This window comes from Gekko japonicus, unplaced genomic scaffold, assembly GCF_001447785.1.
Source record: "Gekko japonicus isolate JY-2015 unplaced genomic scaffold, Gekko_japonicus_V1.1 scaffold1389, whole genome shotgun sequence".
Classification (NCBI taxonomy): Eukaryota; Metazoa; Chordata; class Lepidosauria; order Squamata; family Gekkonidae; genus Gekko; species Gekko japonicus.
Window position 1 is genome coordinate 577,226 of NW_015176492.1, and position 19,906 is coordinate 597,131.

At 54.0% G+C, this 19,906-nt stretch overlaps 2 protein-coding genes and 1 non-coding gene across 3 annotated transcripts in view; 2 read left to right on the forward strand and 1 right to left on the reverse strand.

The window, feature by feature from the left end:
* Positions 1-2,287: 2,287 nt before the first annotated feature.
* Positions 2,288-19,906, reverse strand: part of GEMIN7 (gem nuclear organelle associated protein 7) — a 20,930-nt gene continuing 3,311 nt past the window's right edge. Inside the window, exon 2 of the mRNA XM_015427267.1 lies at positions 2,288-2,776. Coding sequence (XP_015282753.1) covers positions 2,387-2,776 — 390 coding nt within the window. The 3' untranslated portion in view covers positions 2,288-2,386. The remainder of the gene's footprint in view (positions 2,777-19,906) is intronic.
* Positions 4,867-4,938, forward strand: TRNAA-GGC. Its single transcript has one exon. It is a non-coding gene; the product is annotated as a tRNA-Ala (tRNA).
* On the forward strand, positions 11,772-18,642 carry BMP2 (bone morphogenetic protein 2). The gene is made up of 3 exons (XM_015427264.1): positions 11,772-11,849; positions 13,144-13,481; positions 17,684-18,642. Exons 2-3 carry the CDS (start codon positions 13,151-13,153, stop codon positions 18,571-18,573), a joined length of 1,221 nt encoding a protein of 406 aa, XP_015282750.1. The 5' UTR covers positions 11,772-11,849; positions 13,144-13,150; the 3' UTR covers positions 18,574-18,642.

The following is a 19,906-nucleotide window of genomic DNA, read 5'->3' on the forward strand; positions in this document are numbered from 1 at the left end:
CGAGGCCCGTCTTCCCGCCCGGCCGCCCGGAGGTGGCGGCGGCAGGGGTCGCAGAGCGTCTCCTGCGCACGCGCAGGAGACGCTCTTGCACTTTCGGGGGGATTTAAACATCCCCCCGATATATTTTTTTAGTTTTTCGATTTTTGTGCACCCCTGGGGACTGCCCCAAGAGTGCACAAACCTCCCCCTGCCCCCCAAGTGCCCCCGAAGTGCGGATATAGCGATCCGCACAGACGGGGCCACTTGGCTATTAGATATATAGATGTCATTAGATTTATATAAACCAAGGATCTCATAACAGAATGAAAACTTCCAAAGTGCACTTTAAACATGTACAGCCCCATGTCAGAGAACTAAGCACATCAGTTAGCACGCTAAATCCAAGTAAACTGCTATTTTTTCCAGAATACTTGCCTGCTGAATTGAGTTGTTGTTGTTCAGTCGCACAGTCGAGTCCGACTCTTTGCGACCCCATGGACCAGATCATGCCAGGCCTTCCGGTCTTCCGCCGTCCTCTGAAGTTTGCTCAACTTCATGTTCGTTGCATCTATGACACTGTCTCACCATCTCATCCTTTGCCGTCCCCATCTTCTTTGACCTTCAATCTTTCCCAGCATCAGGGTCTTCTCCAGGGAGTGCTCCCTTCTCATTGGGTGGCCAAGGTATTTGAGCTTCAGTTTCATTATCTGGCCTTCCAGGGAACAGTCAGGGTTGGTTTCTTTGAGGATTGACTGATTTGATCTTCTTGCAGTCCAAGGGACTCTCAAGAGTCTTCTCCAGCACCCTTATGATTTGGATATAGTTTTCTAACTGCTGTGTGTTTAGTTCTCTGACATGGGGTTGTACATGGTTTTTTTTTTTTAATATTTATCAAATAAGTGTTTTTTATTATTTTAAACCATATATACAACAGTACATTCAGAACAATTATTAATACCATGCAATAATCAACATTCTCAACCCGTAAGAGCCTTTTAAAAATATAACAGATTATTGTAATAAGAGTTGTTTGGAATCACTTCTTCCTCTGCGAGATGTTTCAAGTGCACTTTGGAAGTTTTCATTCTAGTATAAGTTCCTTAAAAGTTCATATAAATCTAATGACGATATGAATTTCTAAGAGTCTTTATTTGGTTCACACGTTGTTTATAAGTGAATTTTCACAGTGGTTTCTTTCTGAGTTTTTGCCAGGAAAAGAGGAAGACCCAATATGAGGTGGATGGACTCCATCAAGGAAGAAGAAGAAGAAGAAGAGATTGGATTTATATCCTGCCCTTCACTTGGGAGTCTCAGAGCGGCTTACAAACTCCTTTCCTTTCCCCTCCTCACAACAGACACCCTGTGAGGTGGGTGGGGCTGAGAAAGCTCTGGCAGAGACTGCTCTTTTTCAAGGACAGCTGTGCCAGAGCTTGTGACTGACCCAAGGTCACATCAGCAGGTGCAAGTGGAGAAGTGGGGATTCAAACCCGGTTCTCCCAGATTAGAGTCTGCGCACTTAACCACTACACCAAACTGGAATATGCGCAGTTACAACTGGCCACTATAAGCAAGGTCATAAGCAGTCAGTTACTGCCTGTCAGCATTTAGTATTTCTCCCAGAATGCATTTAAGCAATGAACCAAAGTGAATACCTGAATATATATCCATAATTGATTTCTATCTCTGTAATTAGAATCATCAACGGCACTTAACATATCTGTATGTCATAGGTGCTAACTGATTCCACTTAAGGCAGACAGAGTGCTGAGTGCATAACAGTGTCACATATAAACTGTGCGTACAACAATAGCATCACAGAATCATAGAGTTGGAAGGGACCTCCGTTTGGTGTTCCCTGTAAGCTGAGTTAGTGTGAGCTAGCTTATAGGTTTTTTTTAGCCTCCAGCTCACACATTTTTGTCTGAGCTCGGGAAGGAGGGCTCCAGAGCAAACTCATTTATGCCGTAGGCAAATCGCTCGCTCGCAACTTTGACGCCAGCAGCTCACAAAGGAGCATTTTTGCTCACAGGACTCCACAGCTTGGAGGGGAGCACTGCTGTTAACGCCAGGCATTTTGTAGGTCATTGATTCACGGGGTTCCTCTGGGCCGGGGGTGACTTGACAGGACTTTAAACCCCCCCCCAATCCTGGAAGTAATAGGATTGCTCGCTACCTGACTCCTGCAGAGATGGGATTCTAAAAAGAGAGCCGCTCGCCTAATCTTTTCCCCGCCGCTCCTCGAAAAGAAAGCAGTGATGTTAGAGGATTCCTGCAGACCCAGCAAGCCACTCCCTAGCCCCTATTTTACTTCCGGGCACGTGCACGGTTTAGGGAACATCTTTCTCCAGGAAAGGGCCATGTGCTCGTTTATCGCAGGTCCTTTATTCCAGAGGAGCTCGTGGGCCCCTTAGAGCTCGAAGGAGTACGCAACAATATCCGAGCACCGGAGGACGGCTTCCTTCTGCACTCCCAGCGGGGTCTGCAGTTCGGACACCTGGAAGTTCAGGACGTCGATGTCGGACGCGCCGAAGAGCGCCGTGACGCTGACCTTCTCGTACATGGTGAAGCTGACGGGGCGGCCGACCATGGCCAGCAGGCTGCGCAGGTAGCGCTCCCGCAGCGCCACCCTCCCCTGCTGCTCCCGCTCCAGCTCGGCCGCGTTTGCGGTGACCTTGGAGAAGAGGCTGCTGGGCCCCAGGGCTTGGAAACGGGGAGAGCTGGGGTCGAAGCCGCGGCTCGTCCCGTCCGGCCCCCGGGGAAGGCGGACGACGGCGACCGGCATCTTCATTGTAGAAGCCTGTGGGCGAGGAAATGGAAAGCCTGCTCGTTAATGTCTCTCATCTTTGTTTGCAATTTCAACAGTGTTGGGTTACTTTTTTTAGCAGTGCGAGATTCGAGATGGCTAGCAGCGGAAAGACCAACTGGTCACCACACCTCAGAAAGGATATGATAGCATTGGAAAAAGTGCAGAAAAGGGCAACTAGAATGATAAAAGGGTTGGAACACTTTCCCTATGAGGAAAGGTTAAAATGCTTGGAGAAACGACGGCTGAGGGGTGACACGATCGAGGTTTATAAGATTATGCACGGGATAGAGCAGGCAGAGAAAGAGGTCCTTTTCTCCCTTTCTCACAATACAAGAACTGGTGGGCACTCCATGAAATCGCTGAGCGGTCGGGTTAGAACAGATAAAAGGAAGTACTTTCTTCACCCAAAGGGTGATGAACACATGGAATTCACTGCCACAGGAGGTGGTGGCGGCTACAAGCATGGACAGCTTCATGAGGGAATTGGATAAACATCTGGAGCAGAGGTCCATCAGTGGCTATTAGCCACAAGGTCTAGATAGGAACTCTCAGTGTGGGGCAAGTGATACTCTTGGTGCTTGGGGGGGCAACAGTGGGAGGGCTTCTAGTGTCCTGGCCCCACTGATAGATCTCCTGATGACCCCCGTGTGACGGAGTATTGAACTGGATGGGCCATTGGCCTGATCCAGCATTGGCTTCTCTTATGTTCAGTTTGGTGTCGTGGTTGAGTGCGCGGGCTCTAATCTGTGAGAACCGGGTTCGATTCCCCACTCCTCCACTTGCACCTGGCTGGATGACCTTGGGCAAGCCGTGGTTCTGATAAGAGTTGTCCTCGAAAAAGAGCAGTTTCTGTCAGAGCTCTCTCAGCCCCACCCACCTCACAGGGTGTCTGTGGTGGGGAGGGGAAGGGAAAAGGAGTTCGTAAACCGCTCTGAGACACCTTTGGGTTGTGAAGGGCGGGATATAAATCCAGTCTCTTCTCTCTTCTCTTCTTGGAGGGTGGACACGATGGCAACATCCTCTCCTGAGGTCCTGCCCCCCAAATCCCTCCCTCTTCCTAGGCTCCAACCCCCAACTCTACATGATGATGATGATGAAGAAGAAGAACAAGAAATTGGATGTATACCCCTCCCTTCACTACTCAAAAGGAGTCTCAGAGCGGCTCACAATCTCCTTTCCCTTCCCGCTCCCCACAACAGACACCCTGTGAGGTCGGTGGGGCTGAGAGAGCTCTTTCGAGGACTGCCCTTGAGAGAACAGCTCTGAGGGAACTTGTGACTGACTCAAGGTCACACCGGCAGCTGCAAGTGGAGGAGTGGGGAATCAAACCCGGTTCTCCCAGATTAGAGTCCGCGCTCCTAACCACCACACCGAAGTGGCGTTGACCCCCTTTTGCATCCTGACCCACCGGCTGGGGAACACGACTCCAGGTGAGCAAAGTTCTTCTGGGTTGAGGTTGCAAAGATCTGGCTGCCGGGGTGAGTCCTGTCACCGGCCTTCTCAAGCGGTGGCCCGCAGGCCCTCGGCCAGCAAAGGGTTAAAGCCGTGCTCGCCGGCCGGTAAACAGGAAGTGCCGCCGCACGAGATCGGCATGCTTTCCCCTTTGCCCAGTGGCGGCACCAACCTGACGCTCTCTCGCTGGGCCAGCATCCCCTCTGGCTGGCGGCCAGGCCCTGGGTCAGCGGCGGGGAGGATGTTTTCCACAGCAAGCCGGAGAAACAGCCGGCCACGGCCAAGGAAAACTCCCAGCGAAAGAGAAGGAGAGCGACTGGGCTGGTGGATACCAGAAATGGACCCCCGAATGCTTGTAGGCCTGGCCTTCACGGGGCTCTTTAACGTGTTCTGGGCTGACTGCATGGCCGGCTTTCCCCTCTGCAGCAGCCTGGGAATTGTAGTTTGAGAAGGCGCTGTTAGGGAAGCCTGGAGCCCAAGCTGTAGTTCGTTTCTGGGAGGGGGAGAGGGTCCCGTGGTCCAGTGGCAGAGCCTCTGCTTGGCATGCAGAAGGTCCCAGGTTCAATCCCCAGCATCTCCAGTTAGGTGATGGGAAAGACCTCTACTGAGACCCTGGAGAGCCATGAAGTGGGGCTGTAGCTCAGTGGTAGAGCGTCTGCTTGGCATGCAGAAGGTCCCAGGTTCGATCCCCGGCATCTCCAGTTAAAAGCACCAGGCAGGAGGTGATGGGAAAGACCTCCACCTGAGACCCTGCAGAGCCATGAAGTGGGGCTGTAGCTCAGTGGGAGAGCATCTGCTTGGCATACAGAAGGTCCCAGGTTCGATCCCCAGCACCTCCAGTTAAAAGGACGAGGGAGGAGGTGATGGGAAAGACCTCCACCTGAGACGAGGAGCCATGAAGTGGGGCTGTAGCTCAGTGGCAGAGGTGATGGGAAAGACCTTTGCCTGAGACCCTCGAGAGCCATGAAGTGGGGCTGTAGCTCAGTGGTTGAGCCTCTGCTTGGCAGGCAGAAGGCCCCAGGTTCAATCCTTGATATCTCCAGTTAAAAAGGGCCAGGCAGGAGGAGATGGGAAAGACCTCCACCTGAGACCCTGAAGAGCCATGAAGTGGGGGCTGTGGCTCAGTGGAAGAGTGTCTGCTTGGCATGCAGAAGGTCCCAGGTTCAATCCCCGGCATCTCCAGTTAAAAGGACCAGGCAGCAGGGGATGGGAAAGACCTCTGCCTGAGACCCTGGAGAGCCATGAAGTGGGGCTGTGGCTCAGTGGCAGAGCCTCTGCTTGGCGTGCAGAAGGTCCCAGGTTCGATCCCCGGCATCTCCAGTTAAAAGGGCCAGGCAGGAGGAGATGGGAAAGACCTCCACCTGAGACCCTGAAGAGCCATGAAGTGGGGGCTGTGGCTCAGTGGAAGAGTGTCTGCTTGGCATGCAGGAGGTCCCAGGTTCAATCCCCGGCATCTCCAGTTAAACGGACCAGGCAGGAGGGGATGGGAATTACCTCTGCCCGAGACCGTGGAGAAGCACTGCTGCCAGCCTTTGTAGGCTATATGGACCTTGAAGGACCAAGCGTCTGATTCAGTTGAAGGCAGATGTCCTCTGGATGAGTTACTGCTCTGCCCCACCCCGTTCAGCTTGAGGGAGACAGATGAAGATGGGTAGGAACGAGCAAGAGTCCTGGAGTACCTTAAAAACGAACACAATTTTTGGCAGGGGATGAGCTTCCGGGTGTCACGGCTCCACTTTCTCAGATACCTGCCACAAATTGCGTTAGTCTTTAAGGTGGTCCGGGACGCTTGATCTTGAGGGAGAGTAATTCTGCCATGCCCTACATCGAGTGTGACTGAAGACCTGAAACGCAAAGGGTGTGGGGACGAGGCGAAATTGCCCAACCTTGAAGAAGGCTGCCTGTTGCATCTCTGCATGAGTCTCTGCTCTCGCCCTCCATCCCGCTTAACAGAATACAGGATTGCTGAACTGCAGTTAATTCACAACTTCAGAACAATGGAACCCCCCCCCCCCGCCCCAGGGGGCTGAAAAGGGACAGAGGGCTTTTATCTCATTACAGATGCTAATTTTCTCCCCTGAGCATTTCCCCACTGCTCAAATCAAGCTGATTACAATACGCATTGTCCCTCTGCATCCTTTCCAAGCATTCTTTACGACCCTCCTCCTACCTTCAGACTGGGCTATGAAGACTCAGAGACCTCCATTATTATTATTAAACTTATGAATCGCCCAATCCCTGCTACCTCAGGGCTCTGGGTAATGTACAACACATAGTAAAAACATTAAAACTGTAAAAATAAGCACATAAATAGTGTTGATCCAGCAATATAGAAGAAGAAGAGATTGGATTTATACCCCACCCTTCACTACCCGAAGGAGTCTCAGAGCGGCTGACAATCTCCTCTCCCTTCCCCTCCCCTCAGCAAACTCTCTGTGAGGTAAGTGGGGCTGAGAGAGCTCTTTCGGGGACTGCCCTTGAGAGATCAGCTCTGAAAGAACTTGTAACTGGCCCAAGGTCACACCAGCAGCTGCATGTGGAGGAGGTGTGGGGAATCAAACCCGGTTCTCCCGGATTGGAGCCTGCGCTCCTAACCACCACACCAATTTAACCACTACACCAAAAGGATCAAGTGGCGAAATTAAGAGTTTCTTCACAATTCTGGACTGCGGCCACCTTGTGGGCATGGGGAGGAGGGATAAAACAATCTGATGGAAAGAGAGTTAGGAAGAGGGCGCCAGCCAAGATGGAAGCCATCGCTGTTCTCAACCAAAGGCCTAGCGGAACATCTCCGCCTTGCAGGCCCTACGGAATTGCATTAAATCCCGCAGGGCCCTGATTTTTTCCCCCTTATTTATCCGCAGGGCCCTGATGTTGCTTGGCACTACGGTCGGGGAGCCAAAACCTCCGGGATATTCCAGGCCCCAAGACCGTCAAAACTTGCTGTGACCAGGGCCAGGGCGTTTTCGGTGGTGGCTCCTACCTGGTGGAATGAGCTCCCAGAAGAGATCCGGGCCCTGCAGGACCTTGGGCAGTTCCGCAGGGCCTGTAAAACGGAGCTCTTCCGCCAGGCTTTCGAGTAGGAGCCGCCACCACCATTATTCCATCAACGCCTTTCCATCACTGTGCTCTACCACCGCTGGTGCGGATATCATCGGGGGATGCGGGACGCCCCTAGTGGACGACAGGGTTGTGGGGACATTTGCTGCTGTTGTTGTTCAGCTGTAACATCTTCAGAACACCATCTTGGTTTTAGGATTCAGAGTGAGTATTGGAGCACCGATATTATACACACACACACACGGGTCATTTCCTGCAGGAGCGCACAGGGGCGGAGCTCCGGCAGTAAGGAGCCCAGGGGGTGGGCACATGCAACAAGCCCCGCCCCCTGCTCCCAGCAGCCCTCAGTCAGAGCACGAAGCAGAAGTAACAACCAGGTCAGTTGCAGAGCCCCCTCCCCCCCGGCCCACCTTCAGGTACAAGCTCTCCCTCCTCTGTGAGGGCAGATCTGTGCGTCCCCCCCCCAATAGCTCGCACACTGAGCCACGGCCCCACTTCATGGCTCTCCAGGGTCTCAGGATTTCATGTCACCTCCTGCCTGGTCCTTTCAACTGGAGATGCTGGGGACTGAACCCGGGACCTTCCGCATGCCAAGCAGATGCTCTGCTGCTGAGCTACAGCCCCATTTCACGGCTCTCCAGGATCTCAGGCGGAGGTCTTTCCCATCCCCTCCTGCCTGGCCCTTTTAACTGGAGATGCTGGGGATCGAACCTGGGACCTTCTGCACGCCAAGCAGATGCTCTGCCACTGAGCCACGGCCCCACTTCATGGCTCTCCAGGGTCTCAGGATTTCATGTCACCTCCTGCCTGGTCCTTTCAACTGGAGATGCTGGGGACTGAACCCGGGACCTTCCGCATGCCAAGCAGATGCTCTGCTGCTGAGCTACAGCCCCATTTCACGGCTCTCCAGGATCTCAGGCGGAGGTCTTTCCCATCCCCTCCTGCCTGGCCCTTTTAACTGGAGATGCTGGGGATCGAACCTGGGACCTTCTGCACGCCAAGCAGATGCTCTGCCACTGAGCCACGGCCCCACTTCATGGCTCTCCAGGGTCTCAGGATTTCATGTCACCTCCTGCCTGGTCCTTTCAACTGGAGATGCTGGGGACTGAACCCGGGACCTTCCGCATGCCAAGCAGATGCTCTGCTGCTGAGCTACAGCCCCATTTCACGGCTCTCCAGGATCTCAGGCGGAGGTCTTTCCCATCCCCTCCTGCCTGGCCCTTTTAACTGGAGATGCTGGGGATCGAACCTGGGACCTTCTGCACGCCAAGCAGATGCTCTGCCACTGAGCCACGGCCCCACTTCATGGCTCTCCAGGGTCTCAGGATTTCATGTCACCTCCTGCCTGGTCCTTTCAACTGGAGATGCTGGGGACTGAACCCGGGACCTTCCGCATGCCAAGCAGATGCTCTGCTGCTGAGCTACAGCCCCATTTCACGGCTCTCCAGGATCTCAGGCGGAGGTCTTTCCCATCCCCTCCTGCCTGGCCCTTTTAACTGGAGATGCTGGGGATCGAACCTGGGACCTTCTGCACGCCAAGCAGATGCTCTGCCACTGAGCCACGGCCCCACTTCATGGCTCTCCAGGGTCTCAGGATTTCATGTCACCTCCTGCCTGGTCCTTTCAACTGGAGATGCTGGGGACTGAACCCGGGACCTTCCGCATGCCAAGCAGATGCTCTGCTGCTGAGCTACAGCCCCATTTCACGGCTCTCCAGGATCTCAGGCGGAGGTCTTTCCCATCCCCTCCTGCCTGGCCCTTTTAACTGGAGATGCTGGGGATCGAACCTGGGACCTTCTGCACGCCAAGCAGATGCTCTGCCACTGAGCCACGGCCCCACTTCATGGCTCTCCAGGGTCTCAGGATTTCATGTCACCTCCTGCCTGGTCCTTTCAACTGGAGATGCTGGGGACTGAACCCGGGACCTTCCGCATGCCAAGCAGATGCTCTGCTGCTGAGCTACAGCCCCATTTCACGGCTCTCCAGGATCTCAGGCGGAGGTCTTTCCCATCCCCTCCTGCCTGGCCCTTTTAACTGGAGATGCTGGGGATCGAACCTGGGACCTTCTGCACGCCAAGCAGATGCTCTGCCACTGAGCCACGGCCCCACTTCATGGCTCTCCAGGGTCTCAGGATTTCATGTCACCTCCTGCCTGGTCCTTTCAACTGGAGATGCTGGGGACTGAACCCGGGACCTTCCGCATGCCAAGCAGATGCTCTGCTGCTGAGCTACAGCCCCATTTCACGGCTCTCCAGGATCTCAGGCGGAGGTCTTTCCCATCCCCTCCTGCCTGGCCCTTTTAACTGGAGATGCTGGGGATCGAACCTGGGACCTTCTGCACGCCAAGCAGATGCTCTGCCACTGAGCCACGGCCCCTCTTCACTTTCTTTGCACTCGGACCCCACCAAAAGGTATTATTTACTTCATTTATAGCCTGCTCTGCTCCCCAATGGGGACCCGTAGCGGCTCACAGCACCCTCCCCCTCCTCACAACAGCCCTGTGAGGTAGGTGAGGCCGAGAGAGCGTGAGACCGGCTTGGGGCGACCCAGCGAGCTTCCGTGCTGCCAGTCGGGATTCAAACTGGGGTCCTTCCAGATCCCCCAGTCTCACCGCTACACCCCGCTACCTCGCAGTGGCCAAAGAGACTATGGCATCTGCTGGGGAGCTGTGAGTTACGGGACCGGGGTGTGTGTGTGCATGTACCTGGGGTTGCCGGCAGCATCCAGCGGGAATCCCGGGAGGAAATGCCACTGGTCTTGATGGGAAAACACCCCTCCCCCCAGGGTGCATTCCTGTGTGGTGTGTTTGTTCCACGGTGACCATGGAACTTCCTCCGCCGGCCCTGTTTACGCTCTCTTTTTCCAATGACAGCTCGTTCCTGACGCGTGCTGTCTGGCGGCAGAGGAAGCGACGGCCCCTGGAAGCCCTCTCTCTTGCTCCAGCTGGCCTGATAAGGGCCGGGCGCCGGGCCAGAGGGGCCACTTCCCGCACGAGTCACCTCGGCCGCAGCCTCGGAGATTTCTCTTCTGATGTGACCCCGGGAGGGTCACGGGAGCTCCCTCGGGGGGAGGGGGGGTAGAGAGCCAACAGCCAGTGCCTAGGAAAGACTCACGGCAGTGCTGTTCAGCTAGGGATTCCCTTTGCCGTCTGTGCCCGCTCTGGGGGGAGACGGCGTTTCCGTCGCGCGGTGGGTCGATCCAAACGTATGGAGCTAGCCTACGGCAGCAAAAAGAGAGCCAGTTTGGTGTAGGGGTTAAGTGCGCGGGCTCTGATCTGGGAGGACCGGGCTTGATTCCCCACTCGTCCTCCACATGCAGCCAGCTGGGTGACCTTGGGTCAGTCACAAGTTCTCTCAGAGCTGTCCTTGAAAGGGCAGTCCTCCAAAGAGCTCTCTCAGCCCCAACTACCTCATAGGGTGTCTGTTGTGGGGAGGGGAAGGGAAAGGAGATCGTAAGCCACTCAGAGACTCCTTCGGGTAGTGAAGGGTGGGGTATAAATCGTCTTCTTCGCCTTCTCCCCCTCCTCATCTGGGAGAACCGGGTTTAATTCCCCACTTCTCCACATGCAGCCAGCTGGGTGACCTTGGGTCAGTCACAAGTTCTCTCAGAGCTGTCCTGGAAAGGACAGTCCTCGAGAGAGCTCTCTCAGCCCCAACTACCTCATAGGGTGTCTGTTGTGGGGAGGGGGAGGGAAAGGAGATTGTAAGCCACTCAGAGACTCCTTTGGGTAGTGAAAAGTGGGGTATACATTTTCTTCTCCTCGTCTCCCTCTCCTCATCTGGGAAAACTGGGTCTGATTCCCCACTCCTCCTCCACGTGCAGCCAGCTGGGTGAGCTTGGGTCAGTCACAAGTTCTCTCAGAGCTGTCCTTGAAAGGGCAGTCCTGGAAAGAGCTCTCTCAGCCCCACCGACCTCACAGGGTGTCTGTGGTGGGGAGGGGAGGGGAAGGGGAGTTTGTAAGCTGCTCTGAGTTATAGGGGGGGAATATAAATCCAGTCTCTTCTTCTTCTTCTGGGCCTTCTGCAGCCATTTTACCCGGCCCTGAAGGATTCTGGGAGGGGGAGGCCGAACTTGGGCACCTTACCCTCGGTCCAGCTGTTCGCTGGGGAAGTGACTGGAGGCGGGAGTCAGTTCTCTTCCCTATCTCGGCTCCGGGTCCGTACGGCACCCGTTCCCCAGTGAGATGGAGAGGGCCGGCGGCGAGGCCACCGAGCGCCAAGAGGCGACAGCTTGTTTGTTCTGGCCGGAGCCGCTCGTCTGGCTGACATCATATCCTGAAGGCAGCGGAGCCGACGGGGAGGGCAGATCATAACCCTCTAGAGAAGGGACGGGAGGCGGCCGGTCTCATTCACCACGGCGGAGACGGACGGAGGCGGTAAAGGGGACAGAGCTGCCCGGGAGGTGGCAAGGGACGTTTCCTGGCATGGGTGACCCGGGGCAGACGGCACGGCCGGGAGAGACCTGAACCACACCCGGCGAGAGAAGGACCGGGGGTTCGCCAGGAAGGGGTGGGGAGAAAATGGATTCTCGCCAGCAGCCTCCGGTCCTGCAAGTGAGTACTTCAGGGAGGGGAGACCAGTTGCATTCTCAACAAGCAGCCTAAATAGCATTTCTACTAATCAGGGACGAGCTGTGGCTCAGTGGCAAAGCATCCGCTCGGCATGCAGGAGGTCCCAGGTTCAATCCCCGGCACCTCCAGTTAAAAGGATAAGGTGGTAGGCAATGGGGAAGACCTTGATCTGGGACTATAGCTCAGTGGAACAGTCTCTGCTTGGAGTGCAGAAGGTCCCAGGTTCGATCCCTGGCATCTCCAGTTGAAAGGACCAGGCAGGAGGGGATGGGAAAGACCTCCGCCTGAGACCCTGGAGAGCCATGAAGTGGGGCTGTGGCTCAGTGGGAGAGTGCCTGCTTGACATGCAGAAGGTCCCAGGTTTGATCCCTGGCATCTCCGGTTAAAAGGACCAGGCAGGAGGGTATGGGAAAGACCTCCGCCTGAGACCCTGCAGAGCCATGAAGTGGGGCTGTGGCTCAGTGGAAGAGCCTCTCCTTGGCGTGCAGAAGGTCCCAGGTTCAATCCCCGGCACCTCCAATTAAAAGTATTGTCTTGCCTCATCTCCAAAACTAAGCGGGGTTGGTACTTGGATGGGGGACCACCAAGGAAGACTTCAGAGGGAGGCTACGGAAAACACCTCTGCTTCTCCCTTGCCTTGTAAGCCCCTTGCAGAGGGAAACTAAGCAGGGTCTGTACTTGGAAAGGAGACCACCAAGGAAGGCTCTGCAGAGGAAGGCAAGGGCCAACCACCTCTGCTTCTCCCTTGCCTTGAGAGCCCCTTGGTTGGGTCGCCATTTATAAGTTGGTTGAGAGTTGACGGGAGCTGCGGTGGCTCAAGTGGTTAAGACGCTGAACTGCAGGCTGTGGAAGGTCGGTCGGTCAGCAGCTCGAGACCCGAGTGTGCCGCATGACGGAGTGAGCTCCCGTCTCTAGTTCCAGCTCCTGCCAACCTAGCAGTTCGAAAGCAAGAAACTGCAAGTAGATAAATAGGTACCACTTCAGTGGGAAGGGAACAGCGTTTAGTCATGCCAGCCACATGACCACGGAAACGTCTTCAGACAGCGCTGGCTCTTCGGCTTTGAAATGGAGATGAGCACCGCAACCCTAGAGTCGGATTCGACTGGCTCTCCAGTAAGGAAACCTTTACCTTTACCTATGTACATATAGTATATGCTAAGCAGAAGAATTAATGGATTTTTACTTTTTATTGTGCGGGGAGGGGGGTGAATCGGAGAACCGGGCTCTACTGACGTGCTCTGTTCACCGGCCTCTTTCTCACCCTTGACTCCCTCAGCTCCACCATGGTTTCTGGTAACCTGCCTGCCCTGGCGGCTCTGCTCATGCCTCTCGTCCTCTGGGGCTCCGAAGGTCCCCGGGGGGCCACCCCTCCGGAGACTGGCCAGGCCGCCCAGAAGCAAGCGCCCATCCAGTCCCTCCAAGCCGTCCTGTTGAGACGCCTGGGCTTGCAGAGACGGCCACGGCCCAAGCCGGGCCTCCCGGTCCCCCAGTACCTGCTGGATCTGTACCGGTTCCGCTTGGGAAAATCTCTCTCCTCTTTCCCCGATTCGGAGTGGCCCTTCCTAGAGGAACGAGCGACGACGGCCAACACTGTGCGCGCCCTCCACCATGTCGGTGAGTTGCCATCTGCCCTTCCTTCCTTCCTTCCTTCCTTCGAGCCAGTTTGGTCTAGTGGTTAAGTGCGCAGATTCTAATCTGGGAGAACTGCCTTTGATTCCCCACTCCTCCACTTGCAGCCAGCTGGATGACCTTGGGCAAGCCATAGTACTCTCAGAGCTGTTCTCTCAAGAGCAGTCCTCAAAAGAGCTCGCCCAGCCCCACCTACCTGTTGTCGGGAGGGGAAGGGAAAGGCGTTTGTAAGCTGCTCTGAGACACCAAGTGAAGGGCGGGGTATAAATCCAATCTCTTCTTTCTTTCTTTCTTTCTTTCTTTCTTTCTTTCTTTCTTTCTTTTTTCTTTCTTTCTTTCTTTCTTTCTTTCTTTCTTTCTTTCTTTCTTTCATTGGACTTCTGGGCGATTTACAACCTTATAAAACATTTAAAATACAATTTATATCATTAAATTTAACAACAGCAAATCAATAATTTAACACCAACCCAAGGCGGAAATACATTAATCCCCCTTTGCTGGCCATACCGCTGCCCCATATGGCAGGGCGGGGAAGGGCACGTTGGGGCCATAGAAGAGAAGGGGAGGGTGCCAGTCAACCTCCCATTGCTGCCCTCAACCAAAAGCCTGGCGGAACATCCTTGCCTTACAGGCCCTGTGGAATTGCATCGGATCCCGCAGGGCCCTGATGTCATTCAGCAGAGTTCCAACAGGTCGGGGCCTGGACCGAAAAGGCCCTGCCCCTAGTCGAGGACAGCCGGACCTCCCCAGGGCCGGAGATAACCAGGAAGTTGTTACCAGTCGATCTCAGCATTCTTCTGGGGACATACTGGGGGAAGCTTGTGTTTTGCACCACTGGGGGGGGGGGGACCTCCAGGGGTAGGGAAATCCCGTTGGTGGAGAGGAGCGTGGCGGCAGAATTCAGAGGTGCTGGAGGGCGGCAAAAGAGGAACAGAAGACTGGGCAGAGGGCGAGGGGCGGAGAGCCATGCGTGTGGCTTGAGGGCTTCTCCCAGACATCCCCGACGTGGTGCCCACTAAAACCTTTCCAGCTGCCGGCCAAGTGTTCTCAGAAGTTGCGCGGAGACAGGCGGAGCTTGTGCCCAGTGAGGCTTCTGAGTGGCCACTGCGGATTTCATTGGCTGGGCAGATTTAAAAAAAATGTTGCTTGGGCGGGAACTGCCCCCACACAGCGAGGATCTTTATGGTGTGACTGAAGAATTGTGGCTCCCGTGGCAGCTATTTGGTCGCTGTGCCCACCCTGCTGTATCAGAACTCTAAAGCCGCCGGCAGGCTCCAAAAGGTTTGTACGGTCCCCAGGGCAGAATCCTCTAATAAAGGAGAGAACTAGGCTCCCTTCATCTAAAATCTTCCAGTCTGTGTACAGTCCGGGCTTTTGCTGGTTCAGAGAAATGAATATCCTTTTTTCTTGTTCTTGCAAGTGGAGTTTGGAGTCATACGCATTCAGGCTATAGAGCCAGGCAATGGCTGCCTTGGCCTCTATCGCCACCTATAGTACGTGATAAGAAACTGCGTCACACATATTCTTAGTTCTCCATATATCTATTAATGAAAATTCTTCCGCCAGTTCTAAAAAAGTTTTAGGTAAATTATTACTTGATTTTGGGGCCTTGGATTTTATATTTTTCCTATCTTTATTTGGATCATATACCGAGTTCTAGTCTCCTATTACGCAAATCTCCTCAAAAGTTGTCCCCACCAACTTCTCTTGGAGTTGTTTAAAGAAACGTGGTTGGTTTTGGTTAGGTGCGTAAATGCTTAGGATTAGGGTTCTTATTCCCTGTCTTTCAATTGAGACTGCCACTCCTCTTCCCTCTTCTAGTACAAATTCTAATTTAGGTTGTAGGTAGTCTTTTACATATACAGCTACTCCTTTCTTTTTCTTAGATATATCTGATGCTATATATACCCTGCCTAACTTTGGTTGTTTTAAGTATTTTTCTTGTTCTTTTTTTATATGTGTTTCTTGGAGACAAATTACATCTAAATTGAGTTTTGACAGTTGGTGAAATATTCTTCTTTTGTTTGGGCCATTTAGCCCATTGACATTAACCGATATTAATCTAATCGTCTGCAACCTCCCCATCTTCTTTGTCTTTCTTGGTCTTTTCTAGGTTTCTGAATTGAAATCTTGTGAGGACCTTCGATGTGGATTTCTCTGTCTTTTTCCTGCTTCTTTCCTTTTTTGTACTGGTACTTGGATGGGGGATCTCCAGTTAAAAGGACCAGGCAGGAGGTGATGGCAAAGACCTCCGCCTGAGACCCTGGAGAGCCATGAAGTGGGGCTGTGGCTCAGTGGCAGAGCCTCTGCTTGGCATGCAGAAGGTCCCAGGTTCAATCCCCGGCATCTCCAGTTAAAAGGACCAGGCAGGAGGTGATGGCAAAGACCTCCGCCTGAAACCATGGAGGGCCATGAAGTGGGGCTGTGGCTCAGTGGCAGAGCCTCTGCTTGGCATGCAGAAGGTCCCAGGTTCAATCCCCGGCATCTCCAGTTAAAAGGACCAGGCAGGAGGTGATGGCAAAGACCTCCGCCTGAGACCATGGAGTGGCATGAAGTGGGGCCGTAGCTCAGTGGCAGAGCCTCTGCTTGGCATGCAGAAGATCCCTGGTTCGATCCCTGGCATCTCCAGTTAAAAGGGCTGGGCGGGAGGTGATGGGAAAGACCTCCGCGATGCCACTCTGAGTATACAATACTCAGATAAAGCTCTGATTCAGTATCAGGTGGCTTCATGTGTTCATTTGTATGGGAGGGGCCGTAGTGCAGTACCAGAACGTTTGCTTGGCATGCAGAAGGTCCCAGGTTGGATGTCTCCATTTAAAAGGACCAGGCAGGAGGGGTTGTGAAAGACCTCCATCTGAGACGTCCCTCGAGAGCCATGAAGTGGGGCTGTAGCTCATTGGCAGAGCCTCTGCTTGGCGTGCAGAAGGTCCCGGGTTCGATCCCCGGCATCTCCATTTAAAAGGATCAGGTAGGAGGTTACGTGAAAGACCTCCGCCTGAGACCCTGGGGAGCCACTGCCAGGTTTAGACAATACCGTGATGGACCAGTGGCCTCGTTCGGTATAAGGCAGCATTCGTGTGTTCGTGAGACAGTTATTTAAAAAACACATTTAAAAGACAGATTCAGGTGGGTGGCCTTGTTGGTCTAAAGCAATGGAACAAAGTCTGAGTCCAGTGTCGTCTTTAAGACCAATAAAGGATTTAACTTTGTTGGTCTTCGTTTGAGTCCAGTGGCACCTTGAAGACCAACAACGTTTAATTCTTTATTGGTCTTAAAAGTGACACTGGACTCAAGACTTTGCTCCGTTGAAAAGAACGACTGCATTTTTATCCTATTGCCCCTCCAAAGGGGGGGGGGTAAATGGGACTCCCCTTCCCTTTCTTGTCCTAACAACAACCCTCTGAGGTAGGCCAGGCAGGATGCGTGGGACTGGGCTGAGGTCGTCCAATGAGCACGACTACAAGGGGATTTGAACGCTGGCCTTTCTGGATCGGAATCTGATGCTCTGACCACTGTCCAGTAGGCTGGAGATCTCAAAACAGATAATGTTTGCAAATAATTTCTTTCAATGTGTTGAGCTGACTCCTTTAACGATGCTCATGGAATCTCTCCAAATATACACCCTCGCCCACCTGGGAGAACCAGTTTGGTGTAGTGGTTAGGAGCATGGACTCTAATCTGGGAGAACTGGGTTTGATTCCCCAACTCCTCCACAGGCAGCTGCTGGTGTGAGCTTGGGTCAGTCATAAGTTCTCTCAAGAGCAGTCCTCGAAAGAGCTCTCTCAGCCCCATCTACCGTTTGTCTGTTGTGGGGAGGGGAAGGGAAAGGAGACTGTAAGCCGCTCTGAGACTCCTTTGGGTAGTGAAGGGCGAAGCAGAAATCCAACCTCTTCTTCTTCTTCTAACTGAGGGGGTCACAGTTTCCAATCAGCGTTGTTTGCATGAGGCCAGATCTGGAACCCCACGTACACAGAGGCCGTATTCCGATTATTAGATGCTGGGGACTCGCGAGGCTATGGAGGGCTGTGGTCTTCAGACTGAGCTTGTTGGCTTCTTGGTCATCCGTCTGCTGGCGGGTGGATGCCAAACAGTGCTCTGGACGGCTCCTTGCCTGACCCAGCTAGGCAGTTCTCCTGGGCAAACGCCCATCCCTAAAACTCCTAACTTCTGCTTTCTTCCACGTCTAGATCATTTGGACCACGTCCCCGAAGTAGCAGGAAGTTCCTTCTACTTCCTGTTCAACCTCACTTTGCTTCCTGAAGAGGAGGAGCTGACGGCCCTGGAGCTGCGTCTCTACCGTCCGCGGGAAGAGAAGGGGGGCTTTCATATAAGCATCTACCACGCAATGGATCCTCTGTCCGTTTCCGGAAACGAGAGCGGACTCCTCGCCCGCAGGTTCCTGCCTTCCGGCTGGCCCAAATGGGAGAGTTTCGACGTAACTGCGGCTTTGGAGGAGGCAAAGGGGCGGAACGGCCACCTTAGGATCCTTGTCCGCGTGGAACACCCGAACGGCAGCCGGGGGCTTTGGCACCAAGCCCCGCTCCGGGCAAAGCGGTCCCCGGGCGAGGAGGAGGCCCAGTGGGCCCTGCAAAGGCCCTTGCTGGTCACTTACAGCCACGATCGGAGAGGGCAGCCTCTGTCGCGGGGGGAAAGGCAGAGCAAAAGCCGGCCCGGTGGACCGAACCAGAGAGGTGGCGGGAGGACCTCGAAACCCCCAGCGTATCGGAGCAAGCGGAAGGGCCTGAAGCCGAAGAGCAAGGCCGGCACGAGGTGCAGACGGCACCGCCTCTTCGTGGACTTCAAAGAGGTCGGGTGGAACGACTGGATCGTCGCCCCCAGCGGCTACCACGCCTTCTACTGCTCCGGGGAGTGCCGGTTCCCGCTGGCCGACCACATGAACACCTCCAGCCACGCCGTGGTGCAGACCATGCTGAACTCGATCAGTCCCAGGGTCCCCCGGGCCTGCTGCGTCCCGACGGAGCTCAGCCCCATCGCGATGCTCTACCTGGATCAGCATGACATGGTGGTCCTCAAGACCTACCAGGACATGGTGGTGGAAGGATGCGGGTGCCGCTAGAAGCAGCCGAGGGGGGAATTCTCCCTCGCCACCAAAACTTTGGAGGAGTGTGTGTGTGTGTCACCCAATGAAGCTGATCGGCAGCAGATAAGGGTAGCCCAAAGTTGTTCTTCTTGCGACACGTGATTCACTTAGAGATGCAAGGTCCACAAGAAGTAGAGAGCCAGTTTGGTGTAGTGGTTAGGAGCGCGAACTCTAATCTGGGAGAACCGGGTTGGATTCCCCACTCCTCCACATGCAGCTGCTGGTGTGACCTCAGGTCAGTCACAAGTTCTCTCAGAGCTGATCTCTCAAGGGCGGTCCTCGAAAGAGCCTTCTCCGCCCCGCCGACCTCACAGGGTGTCTGTTGTGGGGAGGGGAAGGGAAAGGAGATTGTGAGCCACTCTGAGACTCCTTTGGGTAGTGAAGGGCGGGGTATAAATCCAATCTCCTCTTCTTCTAGAGACAGCCACTCACTTAGATGGCTCGCCTGTTAGGCCAGAATGACTAAAGGGAACTTCCATGTACAGAAGCAGCGTATGCCTGCAGAAGAGACCGCGGGGAGGGGGCAAATGGGAGAAGCCCCCATTTCTGGGGGTGGGAAGTTTATGGACTTCAGTCTCATCTAGCAGGGCAGCTCTCACATCCTGAGGAAGTCTTATGGGTGAACGCACCTTGACAGGTTCGTTACACCACGTTTTAACGAGCCCATTCTCTTGTTCTTTTAAACTGTGATAACCTCTGGCTGGATCGTAAGTGATGAATAAAGACTTCTGAAGTCCGTCGCAGACAGCCAAGACAGAAAACTGGACAAGACCGTTATTTTTTAACCTTCGGTCGTGTTACTGCCTTTAAGCGATGCTCAATGTTCTTACAAAGGTTATATCCAGGGCTATTTTGGGGCAGGAACGCACAGGAACGGAGTTCCGGCTGGCTCCCGAGGTGGCCACGCCCAGCAGGAACTCATTAGCATAATAGGCCACACCCAACAGCAGGAACTCATTAGGATTGGCTACATTAGGGGTGTGTGGCCTAACATTAAGCGATGCTCAATGTTCTTACAAAGGTTATATCCAGGGCTATTTTTGGGCAGGAACGCACAGGAATGGAGTTCCGGCTGGCTCTCAAGTTGGCCACGCCCAGCAGGAACTCATTAGCATAATAGGCCACACCCAACAGCAGGAACTCATTAGGATTGGCTACATTAGGGGTGTGTGGCCTAACATGCAAAGGAGTTCCTGCTACAAAAAAAGGCCCTGGGTTTTGACAACAAACAAGGTAAACAGAATAACAAGCAAAAGGTGGGTGTGGCTGGATGAGCACACTTCTGGGAACATGGGGGTGTGGCCTAATA